Here is a 14086-nt window from a genome sequence, read left to right as displayed (position 1 = left end):
GTGTCTACTAGCCCATTCAACGAACGTGACTGGAATAGTGCTTAATCAACCTTAACGGTAAAGGTCTTTCAAAAAATTCCCAATAACATGTAAAAGCTTGATTTTTTGGGAATTACGCAAGGCTATTGTTTGCCGATGATGCTTGCACAGTTAGCCTATTATGGAACCTCTTGAACCTTAGGAAACGAATTCAGTAGTGACACTTGAACACTTGGCATGCGTATCAAAACTTTATGAGCGGGGAGATATCATTTTCAAGAAAATATCAATGTGGTGGAATAAACTAGTTTTTTGCCGCTACCAGCGATGCTCAGCTCCGAGACCAAAAGGTGCTCCACAAAAGATGCTCGTAACAGACAGCTTATCCGGGTTTTGAGGCGTATAATTGTAGTATGTAAACCATTATAATTTTATTTAAAAATGCCTTTCCTTCAATGTTGAAGCGGGCTTCTACATTGGGCTCGTTCTTTAAAATTACCTTTGACGGTGTAAAACTGAAATGCGTTGGTGTGCTTAAGACCACACTTATTAGATTCCCCCTGTATTTTAATTTTCTGCGGTGTAGTAGCACATGCTGAACACGTGTCATTATTCTCAACTGCAAATAACCTGTAACCTGCTCTAATTACAGCCACTGCGCACATTGAAATGAAGCTTCCAAGCTGTGCAGGGTAAATTCCATTCAAGATAGGATCGGACCCAGCCATATCATGGGTTAAACTACCAGGCGATTCGTAGCATCCAACACTTTTATGTCCTGAAAGAGTAAACAGCAAGCAAAGCTGTACAACATTGTAACTATCAACTAGACTGGGTAACAAAAATGTAAATAAAGGGGGTAAATTTCTAAAGAAATTGTGGTGTTACGTCGGTGAGAGAGTATAACAAGATGATCTGGTACTGTCAACCAAGTCGTTAACGTATACTGGCCGCCGTAAAGAGTTTCAAGCTTAAGTTTCGAGCGTTAGCCCTTCGTCAGAGCGAAGAACGAAGAGATAAGAAGCACGATAACCTATATTTTTTATTGTAGTTTATGAAAGACAACAGTAGGGAACATTTAAGGAAAGTTAAAAAAAATTGCTCGATAACTTTTTTTTTAGAGGAATCATCTGAAGTCGTCTCGTATCCCATTCAGAGGGCACTGAAATGTTCTTTTCAACAAATTAAAAATTCATTTAGACATTTTCAAAAAAGCCTTGATTTTGACACTTAAAGCGTTCTTTTCAAGAAACATTATTCGCATTTGTATTTCATTTTGCCATTCATACTCCGGATCAATGTTAGTCTTGATCTAAGGAACTTCGCACCTACCCCTCCCCCAACCCCAACTACACTCAACTGATAACCAGCTTGAGTTAATTTTTGGCTAGGGGAGGGGCAGGTGTGTAGTTCCACTTTGTTTACATTTTTTCAAATTTTTCGAATTTTTCTTGATCTGCAATAGGAACTTCTTGCAGAAAAAAATTGAGAGAGGAAAAAAACGGTCCAAAACTCTACTGCCTTTCAATCCAAAAATGAAAAAGTTCCAGTAAGTAGGGAGTTGATACGAGTAGGGTTTTCGATTGATTTTGCTGTTGTCTCAGTTCCCTTGGGTTATCAGAAAATTCCCCCTACAAAGATTTCGAATAGAATTCAGTGGTGGGTCTGCTGCAAGCGAAGTATGCAAAAAGCAGTTCTCTGCAGAAGTCGTGGTCTTCTCGAACGCAAATGATTGCTCCCACAAAACACAAAGACACGCTTATCCACAAAATTAAAGTGAAATTGTGTTTCACCATCACACATCATATAAAATGGGTGTATAAGCGACAATTCGCCTTAAATTTAAGCAAATTTTATTGAAACAGAAGCTTTAGCAAGATTTCCTTAGAACATAATATTTCAATATGCACAGAATTCTTTTAAAAGAAAACAGCAGCATAAATAATAACAGCTGCTTTGTTTAAGAAAAGTATGGGGTTATACGGAAATATTTGCAAAGCTTTTTAGGGCAACTAAATCAAAATCACGGGGATCCATAATTCCAGCCTTGCGAGGCACTGCGGTTGTAGCATGGATAACTTGGTATAAAATGTTTATAACACTCTTTCCCTTAATGTAATAGACATGATTGATTTGCTTTCCCCCTTTACCACCAGACGGACATTTTTGCGATGGTTGGTTATACTTGTGGAAAGTCTTTATGGCCAAAGCACTGGCTTGGCATCGTCCACCATCCTGAACAGCAAAGATGTAAAATCTTTGCCTCTCGGCAGCACGAAAACATTTGTCGATGGAATTATTCCTTGTCGTGTAGTTACCATCCAGGATATCATCTTTTCCTTCCAATGTTTCTATGGCAGGACTGGTTGTATTGTCTTTGAAGCAACCAATTGACTCGTAGCGATTTGATGCTATTAAATAAAGTTTCAAAGTTTTCGTCAAACCTTGAGTGAGACGGTCACTATTCTTAGTATGATTTTCTTCATCCATTTATGGACAAACTCTCTCAGGTATCTTGTGAAATATTTAATTACGAATTCTTCCTGTAATAAAAGCGGAATTGTGATTATCCCGTCTATCTTTTAATCTTATCTTTTAGTCTTGGGAATTAATGATCAGAGATTTCACATGTGGCGGATGAGAAGATGAATACATTAGTAAAAAGAGGTGCGAGAGCGTTAAGAAAACCTTAGGATCTCACGACAAAGGAGTGTCTTTTCTTCAGGATTTAAAGCTACTTGCAGACAAGTATTTATTGAAAAAGGAATGTATTACATAAATCTCAGATACGAGGTGTCAAATTTAGTGGTTTTTGAAATTTTTGCCTGCAAAATTTTAACTCTTTTACTGCATTGAGCTCTCTCCGCCTCTTGGTGTTTTGTATTTTGAGGCGAGAGAGAGAAAATTTCTCTTGGTCTTTGGCGCTCTTTAAAGGGTCGCGAATACCCTTTTAAACTGGCCTATCGGGGTGTCTATGACAAGCCAATTGTCCTCTTACGGAGTTGGGTCTCCCTAGATTTTTTCTTCTTTTGGTTCGTCTGATGAAGGTAAATAATTTGATGCGTTGTTTTTCCGTTATATTGGTAAGCCTCTGCAGTACCTAATTCACCATTTAAGAGTGAATGCCCACTAACACCGAGCAGGAGATGGCACATGATAGATAACCAATTTCCTTGATAATTTTTTAAAGATACCCATTGGTAGGCCAACGAACGTGGTGAGTTTAATTTGTTTAAATATACTTTTTAAAACCAAAAACAAATTAAAACTTAGAACACCCCACGTGTCATGAAAACAGCTGAAATAAACATATCTCATCCCCTCTCAAACAATCTGCTCTGATCTAAGTTGCAGGGCATTAAAACCCTGTTTTAAGCATAGAAATGTCTCTTTGAAGGTTAACCAAGTTTTTTAGTCAATTTAAAGACCTGTAGATTTGAATTGTTACGCCACGGGAAACTTTCAACGATCGCTAAAAATTCGCGTACTGAAAATTCTCTATTTCGTTGACTTTTTCAAGCGACATTTTCTTTGCCCGGTAAAGCTCTGAATCGCTTGAAATTTAGAATCTTTGGAAAAGGAAATGTTTTTGTAAAAGCAGGTATACAATTAATTTCCGGGCTTTCATTGAGTACTGAGCACCGTGGCTTTAAAAATTGGTAAAATCACGTCAATTAACTGTCAACAACTGGTAACAATGAACGTATGCCTTCAACAAAATATTTTTATACTTGGAAATTAATCCTTTTTTACAGTTAATCGCAAGAGGCCTTCATCGAAAAAACTGCAGTCGCTTTGCGAGGAATGCGCATATCAGTGTTGAGGAATAAGTGGCTAAGCCAATGTTATTGAAACGTTCCAACAGAACTTTCATTTAGTCATGCCGTAAAGTTCGTCGGGAGCATGAGGAGAAAATCTTTGTCGCCGTCCTGTATACGCTCTAGGATTGTTAACGACGACGACTGATCATAATGAAGTGTGTCAATTAAATATGCCCCTAAGATGGATAAAATGGTGGTAACCCTATTCTCACTCGATTCCGATTTTGTTCTAATAGCTGTCTCTGAAGCCTTTTAAGGTGGGATATCCGTTTCGCTAATTTTGGAATTCATTTACTGACGTCGCAACCTCGTTCCCAAGGTTTCTCCCCTTCCCACCCCAATCTAAGAACTAAGTTGTCGATGTAAGGAAATGGTCGTTATTGTTTTTCCTAGATGTCGTCAATTTGTTCGTTTCCTTGAAAGCCTTGTAAAATAGTTCAGCTAATGGCCCACAACACATAATTAGTAATTTAATGTTCCGTTTACTTTTTTAGCTGCTTCTCGTCCCTCATGCGGTTAAAACCTCAGGGTCTAACAATCGCATAATCACACTTTTTTCTCTACACTTTTGTATAGATTAGATCGATTATTCAATGTTGCTTCCTTGAAAAAGAAGAAAAAAAAATACACGAGTATAAGAGGTCGCAATGTTCACCTCTTGTCGCTGTCTCAGTTTTTCATGCTCAAAGCATGAAAAAGTTCCAATAAACTTACTTTCTGACTGCTGTAGTATATCTACATGATGGGAATTTAGATTTCGTCTATTCGTGTAGCTTCTTGGTATTATGTTTTGCTTCTAAAAGATCATGAAAAAATAAGCTGGGAAAATTGAAAAAAACCGTGTAAGTTGATCCGGATCAGGGCGACACTAATTTTGAAATGTCTAACGATAAAATAATCACGGAAATAAATATTTAGTCAATATCTTATTCATAGGATCTAAAAATGAAGTTCTTCAGCGCTGTGGATTACTGACGACTAAACAGATTAATTATAATGTAAAAATTTTACAATCCTTTGCTTACGGGTTTGGAGAATGTGCTATTTGTTGACTTCCGATTGACACGCTTTTGTTGTGATACCGCTATTTTGAGAGTCTTCCTACTCAGCGCTGGTAAAAAGCCCGAAACTAATTTTTACACCCCATTTTAGACCAGCATTTATTCTCTTAAAGAATGTCAATTTCAATTTATCCGATGTTTTACCGGGTACAAAAAATGTCCCTCAAAAAAACACGCTAAATTACAAATTATTCGAAGGTGAATTTTAGTTAATTTCATCGGCTTACAATGACCTCTAAATTTTATTCACTGGCGTAAGATTGAAGTCAAGTTACTTGCAAAGACTTCAACAGCAATGTTGAAAGCAGGAAACGGTTCTTTCTATAATGCGAATTCAAAAGGGCGAATTCTATGTGAAGGTACCAATCAAGTATTTTTCGGATGCCTTTCAGGACACTTTGGCTCGTGACGGCTTTTTCATTTCATGAAAGTTTAAAAAGATGTTTCTCAAGCCACTATAGGGTATCTTCAGAGAAAATATTAAGAATTTGATTTTTCGAGATGTACCACGAATTTCCATTTTTGCTCGGTCTTAGTGGACATTCTCTCTTCAATGTATACAATAAGTCTATCTCGTTGTGCTACTGAATGATTGACCAGGAGTCAAGACAGAGGGTACCTCTAAATTTTCATTTGCTTCTAGTTCAGCAGCAGTGCTCATCAGCAACGTACACGAAGATGCGATCCAGAATTATTGAATTGAACCTTTTTTATCTCACTATTTATGCAGGAAAATGGTCTGGCATGCTAATATTGAATTTTTCTGCATACGGCTTGAAAATTGTCAGTTTGCACTCCTTTGGTGTACACATGATCCACCCAGGATTCACCGACCAGACGGCAGTTCAGAACTTTTTCCCTAGTGCATAAAATCTATCCTAGACCACCTTGTCGAGTTTTCCTTTGCTTTTGCGGGCACCACTCAAGACAAAATGAAACTGAAACCCCGGAAACAAATGAATGCTTATCCACCATGTCTTTAATAAAAGTATAAAGGTACTGATTCGAAAAAAGATTTGATATTTGAGTACTGACTATATTAACGATTGCTTCTTTGCGTATTTTTTTTTAATACGCCCCCGACTGATAATGGACGGGTGATCTAGCGCGTGACGCAATTCTAAAATAAATGCGTCCTAAATGGTAGCAAAAGGCCATTTCTCCCCCCAGTTCACAGCATACAACAATAGCTATAGCTACTAACCTAACTTCACACACTTGTACTTGACTTCCAAGTATTTATATGTGCCTCGGAATGGATCATGACCAAAAACTGAAGAATCTGCATGCAGCTCACAACTTGCCTTTTCGTTGCACTTCAACCGCACAATGAAAAGAGAGTTCGCAGCTTTGCAGTTTGTATTGCTAACTGCGGAATGCTTACAAGTGTTTGAGTCCAGTCTACCATAATTTGCATCTACAACGTCGATAGTTCTTTGGTCATTATCACAACTTATGGTCCTTTTTCTTTTCACGCAAATGATTACAGACCGGAATTTCTCTAAATAAAGGAGGAAACAAACAACACTATCAATAAGCCAAAAGTATTGGAATAATGTTCACTTGCAGAGCACCCTGCAATTTTGCTAGTCTCGTGCCGGCGTCTGTTCAACCAATAACTTACACGCTGACAATATTGCGTTTGTTGTCTGAAGCAGCCAAGTATACATCAATTGGTTTGACAGTTAACTTTTTTTTTGTATTGTGAAAACATTGTTTGGTACCTTGGCTTCTGACTGACCTTTGCAGTTGGTTCCATTTCTCTCATATCCATCTTTACAAGTGCATTTGTAAGATCCCAAGGTATTGTTACACTCAGCATTTACATCACAGTCGTGTTTACCTTCAGTGCATTCGTTAATATCTAAATCAACAAAAAACATTCCTTTTTGTCATATGACAGGTATCATCGAGAAAATAGAGAGTATGGTATGTTACAACTAGTTACGTGTACAGTTGGTTCCATTTCCTTGAATTCCATCTTTAAACGTGCAATTGTGAGATCTTAGGGTATTGTTACACTTAGTATTTACGTCACAGTCATGTGTTCCGATCATACACTCATCTAGATCTAGAACACAAAAAGGAAAATAATGTAGATGAGACCGTTTCTCTCACTAATCTGAAAAACTGAAGATAACAGACGGAGTGTGAATATGTCAGGACCAGTTACCTGTGCATTTGGTTCCATTTCCTTGAAATCCATCTTTACACGTGCACTTGTAAGATCCCAGGGTATTGTTACACTCAGCATTCACATCACAACCATGTGTTCCGTTCAAACACTCATCTATGTCTGAGACAACAAAATGAATACCAGTAGGGCATGAAGGTTATTTCGACTTGCTGTGGCTGCACGAAGTTTCGTCTTCACGCGAGCGTTTCCTGTTGTCAGATAAGAATATTTACCAGTATAGTTTGTGTTATTTCCCTGATATCCTTTCTTGCACCTGCAGCAGTACGATCCAATGGTGTTATTGCATGTCGTATTACCCTCACAGCCATGTTTACCAGACAAGCACTCGTCTATGTCTATAAAAGGAAAGAGAAAACAAAGGACTTTATCTAAGTTGGTTTCCTTAAAGATTTTCATTATTTTATGTTTTTATTTAGATATGGGATCACGTCTGATCTTTGAGTAAACTTTGTGCTCAGTTTTTTTGACATTCGCTTCGTAAGAAAGGAAATTGAGAGATTACAATTACTTCGCGTTGATGGTGGGTAAGAAACCGCGTTAAAAAAATTGAGACTGAATGAGAAAAAAACACAGATGAGTGATGAATCCCTTTCCAAGATGAACCATGAGAAGCAACATAATTGTTCATATCTAAGTCCTCTTTTGAATTATGAATAACTTGTGCCATTCTGGATTATTCTTCTAGCAAGCCATGAAAGGCAAAGGCTTTCACTTGCAATATTCTGTGACCATCAAACTATTGAGGTGTTCGCGATTGTTTGGTACTCACCCCTTTCAAATAAGTCTGCCCAATCACCTAAAAGAACTTCAATTTGAGGGAAGGGCCTGCGGAGCTTATCACTTATACATTATGTTTCTGCTTCAATAAAAATATAAGACTTCTTACCCCCATCACAGTTATGGCCTTTAAATCCAGATCCATCAACACACAAACACTGATAGTCTCTGTCTGTAAAGCCAGCTTGGCATGTTGCATTATTCTTGCAGGTATTCTGCTTACAAGCATTCTTAGGAAGGAAAGGAAGAGAGAAACTTAAAATGATTTTGCAGGCATGACAGTTCCCTCGCATGTGTCTCTATAAGAATCAAACATCTTGGGAAATGAAAATTTTCAATATTTAATGCTGTCACTGATGAACCAAAGGGCACAATCTTCTCTGTTATTAGCTTGATAATCTCCACAGACTAACGTTATTGGACTGAACGATCTCCTTTTTCTTCCTGGTGAGCCGACCACCTCAGGGGAAAATTAAAGAGACCTTTGACTTCCTCTCGTGTAAATCACTGGGAGATTGCGTTATATTCATCTTTCTTTAAGCTTGTAAAAGATATCCGGGAGAAAAGTATGGAAAATTAAATAATGGTGATGGAATCGCTGTTCTTTTTCCTGAAGGACATGAAGCAATCCAGATTACATATTAACCATGGGGAGTTTCGTTCAAGTGACAAGTTGCGATTTGCGTGTAGATAATAAGTTGTTTGAGAGGTGGAATTGATCTTTTAGTTCGAACTTTGTTATGATATTTTCTTTATCAAGACATGGAAGGAAACATTGATTGACTCGATAGCACTGCGGCGGTGATAAGTCTCTCCTTGTCATATCTTATGCAAATTTTCTAACAGTTTTCTGACAGTTTCCAGATGATTTAAAATATCTTTGTTCCTGTCACAAGGAAATGATAACTGCCCGAATTCAAATTGCTATTGTTGCAACTGGGTTTTACATGTAGTACTGCCGCTGACAAATTACGATTTATACTCTTAGATTCTCAGTGTTTACGAGCGTTCAATTAAGGCTTTCCTCTTTTTTTTTTAGTTGTTTTTAATTCAGAAAGTGGAAATCTGCTGATATATATGAAAAATAACCATTTCCTGTCTTCTTTGGAGCGACCGATGGAAACTTCATGGAGAAATACAGCGTCACGCCATCGTGATAACGTACGTTTTTATGACAAATGACCGGTGTAGATCAGCCGACTTCAGCATGTTTCAAATGACATACAAGTATATCAGTGTATCTTCAGAGGACTTCGGGTTGCTCAAATTCCCATGAAAGAAGGTGCAGCACTCGGAATCTGGATGATATGCACACGATTTGAGGTATATGTTTGTAGTTACGTCGAGTAGTCCTCCATGAAGGTTGATCAATTTTTTTAAAAGATGACAGCCAGAGGCGAGATTTCATTTCGGGATATTGCTCATAAGATAACATTCTTTCAAAGCCTCGCACTTTTAATTTGTCTGAAACATTTGTTGTTGAGAACATTAGATGTAAACATCGCCAAATTATGCAATATCTGATTTTGAGCTTTTTTTCGCGAATTACCCCGTAATAAAAAGTAGAGGCAGGCCCGCAGAGATTTTTACATATTTAAAAACTAGAATATTATAACCAGCTAGGTGGATAGTTTCAGTTCCAGAATCGGTGTGCTTTTGGAGAAATTCATATAAACGTTTTCCCTGTTTTACCCGACAACAAAAATGACCGAAACTGTACCGAGATGAATAATCTATTGGTATGTTCACATTCACTCTCAGGGAAAATTGAAGAAACAAAGTGAAGGCGAAGAATGTCACTATGTATGGTAGAAGTGGCAATTTGTAATGTTGTATTTAGCTTGAGATAGAGAAATAAACATTTCACTCTTCTTTGCGACGTTTTTGTATGAAAATGAGGGCCCCAGGCCTCGAACAAGCAGCCGTTGTTACCATGGCAACAAGAGTGCTGCGACCTTTAAAAAGGGCATTTTTGTGCATCCCCCCTAAGTGCCTAACTGCATGCAAAATTTGAAGGGGGGTTGAAAATTTTTATTTCCCAAGTTTGATTCTTACAGAGACTTGTTCTCAACAGAGAGGCTGGGGTATCCCCTAGTGCGGTATCAAAGCTTTCTCGGACAAGGAATATTACTTTTAGCCCATAGAATTCATACTCACCTCTGCTCCGCGGTAAATACAACTTTTGTATTCCACCAGGTCTTCATCGTGTTCAATAGTCGCGTTATTTAGATCACACTTATGTTTTCCAGACGAATGTTTTATCTCACAGATGTTATAACTGACGCAGTTAGGTTCCAAGTAGCATTGAAACATGCAGAGATCCTCGTTGACAATGTCAATAGTTCGAACCGTGTGATTCTCCAACCGGAAGCCAAGTTTATGAAAACTGGTAAATTTTAAATTACGGCAATTACCTGGGGAAAAAATCTATTAAGTTAGAAAGTTGCTTTGTGGCACTAGGAACTTTTACTTAAACTGGAACTTTACAGCAGTGTTACTCCTGAATCATTGCTTTAATTTGGATTTCGGTTTTTTGCCTTGCCTAGAGCACCAGTCGAGTGATTTTAAATATTGTTCCGAATGATAGCAGCAATTTTTAACTTCTTGATGCGATCACCTACTATGATCAATCGATCAAACGACGCCGAAGTCTAAAATCAACCCTTGTTGATATGTACAGTAATTCGTGTTTTCGGGAAGCTTTTGTTTGCTCTCGGCTAAAAAACTCAATTCATGAAAAGTGTAAGTGTGTTGTTGTGTAGCGTGACTTCAGATTTCGACCATACTGAGTGTTATCAGCGAGAGATAATTAAACTCGCTGACGTATAACTCAAGGAGTTAAAAACACCTCTGTATATTAAAACCTTTTTTTACCAACTCTTTTGTTACTATTTAGGCCCTGGCTTTTATCTCTAAAAATGTAACAAATGTTTTACATCCGTAGTGAGCATTAACAATGGCTAGGAGGCGAACTGACTAAAATTTCCCCTCGAGCATGCACATTTTAAGGGTGCAATTAAATGTAACAGGAACAATAAACCCTAAATTGTTACATTTTGGTCGAGTGAAGTAGAAAAACGATGAAAGGAATCATGCGACTGCTTTTAAGAATCTGATGTCCAAGAAGTAATTGACAACAAAACTTGAAAAGCGATAGAAAATAGGGCGCCGCATGCTGAAATAACGTTTTTTTGTCAAATTCGTTTTTCTGGAATTTTTCTTTCAAGCCATAGGGTTAAGTCTGCATTTTAACATCATCTTCTTTAAGAGCGTGTTTCCGAAAATTTCCGTTTTCGACGGACAACTTTATTATTCAGATTGGTGTTGATGGTACGATAAACTGAAAGAATAAATCAGTTTGCTTTTTAAATTTACTGTGAAAGTGAGGACTCAAAGTTAGGTGTTGATTATCGAGCCTGGGGAAAAATTTTCATGTCAGTCAAAACAGGATGTCTGCATCAATTTATGATGAGTTCCTTTTCAAAAATACATCCTCTGTAGGGAACACGTCCTTGTTTTTCCATTAGACGGAATCTACACTTAGCTACTTACTTTCCTGTATTCGAAAAATACAATCAAACACATTTATTTCCATCAACGCAAAAAAACAAGGTGGTGTTTGCCACCATTGTTCTCACACTTTTAGAAACTGAAAAACCTGACGGCGTTAATTTTTGAAATTTAAATACGCTGAGAAACTCCTCAAATGGACGGTCAACAATCTAAACTTTGATCAAACAGGACTGCGTAAAATTTTCCGTGAGAACCACCTGTTTAGGTTGAAGGCCCTCTTTAGGAAGTACACTGAGTGTATGTGTGTATTTATGTATATATGCATGTAGAGCTTCCTTTCTGCAGAGGCTCCCCGCAATCCATAAAGTCATCGATTTATAGGACTGTAATATTTGAATCAACTTAAGGATTAACTTTAGAGCCAGATTTTACCCAAAAGGCAAAGTTTTTATGCAACATGTTACAGCCCAAAGTAAAACTTGAAGCTCTGTTGCTTTTTCCTCTCTTTTGAATTCTTTTCCACGAAACACTATTCTAGTTTATAATAAAGTTCGGATATAACGCGCGCTGTCATTGGTTGAAAGAGCGTGCTCTATGAGAGTATAGAGCATAAAACTGAGCTAAAGCTGTCACGCCATCTGCCAAATTGTACCATGTTCGACCTTTTCCGGGACTTCTTTTTAGCTTTTTTCCGATAATTGAAAGTGAAATTTCGAAAGAAGCGAGCCGGCAAGTAGTAACAGAAGAACCAAAGAAAGGTTTGTAAACATACCAGGCGCCGTTATTTACGTTATTAAAACGTGGGCAGATACGAAAATCCTCAAAGGAAAAACAAAATAGACATTCCGAGTTTTAAAGATTTTCACGCTTAGTTAGATTGCAAGCTTACGTACGGTAATGAAAATCAAACACAGCCAACACTCGTATAGTATATAAAGTTCAGAGTTCAAAAACAAAACAGAACAAAACAGAACAAAACAGAAATGATGAAAAATATAACCAAACTGACATAATTGTTAAAATTCATACTAATCATGACGGTGTCTGAGCAAATATGATCATGCTGAAGTTCATCGCGGTTCACTTATCATGCCGCCCTTCGAGTGAAAAAATAAGAGCTCGCTCTGATATCCTTTCCAATGTGTTGAGTGGAAAGTCACTTCAGTCACTGCAGCCGAGTTTTGCGGCGCTGTCATCCGGAGCGATCTTCATGTTCCGGTGAATTCGGCTGTCGTTCATTTAAAAAACACTCGCCTTGAACTGTTTGTTTTCTACCTTGTCATGTGAAAAAAACCCGCGTGTTTTTATGAGCCATAATTCGGCTGAAGTTCACTGAACATTTCACTTCAAGATTCTGAATTAAAAACTTCAGGCAAAAGCGCTAAATTCGACCTGCCGAATTATTTTAGTTTGTAAACTATCGCAGAGTGTGAACTTTGATGGTTTTTGAACTTTGATGGTTTGACACTTTTGACAGCTTTTGTCTTGTACAGCCAATCAGATTATTTGAACCATTCTAACAGGGATTCTGATTGGCTTATTGTAGCGTGCTCTATGAGAGTATAGAGCATGCTGACGACACTGTTCTTCGCTTTGGAAATAAAGTTTGTTTTGAAAATTGAAAGTAATACATGGGGAATTTAACGGATTCTTTATTATAAAACAAATAGAGAAGCCTCGACTGTGCTCTGTTCTGTTATAAAGCACTTAGGAAGCGGCTAGAGCACTCGACTACGTCTCGTGTTTCTCCCTACACTTCTTTCGTGCTCTAGCCGCTTCCTGCGTGCTTTATAACAGAACAGAGCACAGTCAAAGCTTCTCTATTTGTTAACTAAGAGACTATAGTTATTAAATAACTTGAAAAGCTGCACGTCAAGCTTTCCTTTGATCCGGCCGAGCCATTTCAGTTGAGTTCAACAAGTCTTTCCAGTTGTTTTAAAATTCGTAGATCTGCTTGTGGTCAACTTATCCATTACGCCGTGTCAAAAAGTCGAGACCTGATTGATTACTTTGAAGTAAACTTTCCCAAAACCCATGTTCCCTAGAATTTTATTCTGAACTTCTTATGAAATACGATCGTTGTCTTATGCCTGTCTAGTGCGAAACTTGGTGAAAATTAGTTTATTATCTTAAATATTTCGGGAAGAAGTTTGTGTGGATATCTCAAGGCTCAGTTATATTGATAAGGATAATAAAAATGTGACAGAACGATTCGGTAAACATTTAAGTAGTACTCAAACATGAACTAGGACATAACTGTAGGAAAATCTCACCTTGTCCTTCTGGTATTAGAGAAGCCAAAACGGTGAGAACATACCAGTAGAAAACAAACAGCATGTTCCCACAAAACGCCCCCTATAATTCCAACGAACAGCTTAATTGAGTTTTTCAACTTTATGCCGGGAAACGTCAGACAAATTAGGACAGCTGTAGTTAAATATGCGTTCAAATACTCTACACTCATTACTTTCGGCGGGAGATTGTCACCATAGCAACCGACTCGTCTCTGTGCAAGCGAATAATTAACCATATCTATAAAGATGAGTTTTTACATAACCACACACAACGGATATTACAGTGTGTTTTGACTTCAGGTTATAATTACTCAGGCCCCAAATATTCAGCTTTTTCAAGGGACGCTTTGTTACAATTTTACAGAAACAGTTTGAAAATTATGTTCCATTATTTAACTATGTATTTACTTCAATAATAATTACTGGACTATAAACATACATAAT

The 14086-nt window shown here is 37.6% G+C and overlaps 1 protein-coding gene across 1 annotated transcript in view; it reads right to left on the bottom strand.

The window, feature by feature from the left end:
- LOC149039428 (uncharacterized) overlaps window positions 1–14086 on the bottom strand; it is a 59129-nt gene that overhangs the window by 32920 nt on the left and 12123 nt on the right. Inside the window, exons 4-5 of the mRNA XM_089185802.1 lie at window positions 7035–7157; window positions 6603–6725 (exon numbers count right to left, since the gene is read on the bottom strand). Of these exons, the coding sequence (XP_089041928.1) occupies window positions 6603–6725; window positions 7035–7157 (246 nt within the window). The remainder of the gene's footprint in view (window positions 1–6602; window positions 6726–7034; window positions 7158–14086) is intronic.

Source organism: Pocillopora damicornis, chromosome 10 (assembly GCF_964200805.1).
Source record: "Pocillopora damicornis chromosome 10, jaPocDami1.2, whole genome shotgun sequence".
NCBI classification, from domain to species: Eukaryota; Metazoa; Cnidaria; class Anthozoa; order Scleractinia; family Pocilloporidae; genus Pocillopora; species Pocillopora damicornis.
Note: the sequence above shows the minus strand (reverse complement) of the source record. Positions and strands in the feature narration are given on the sequence as shown.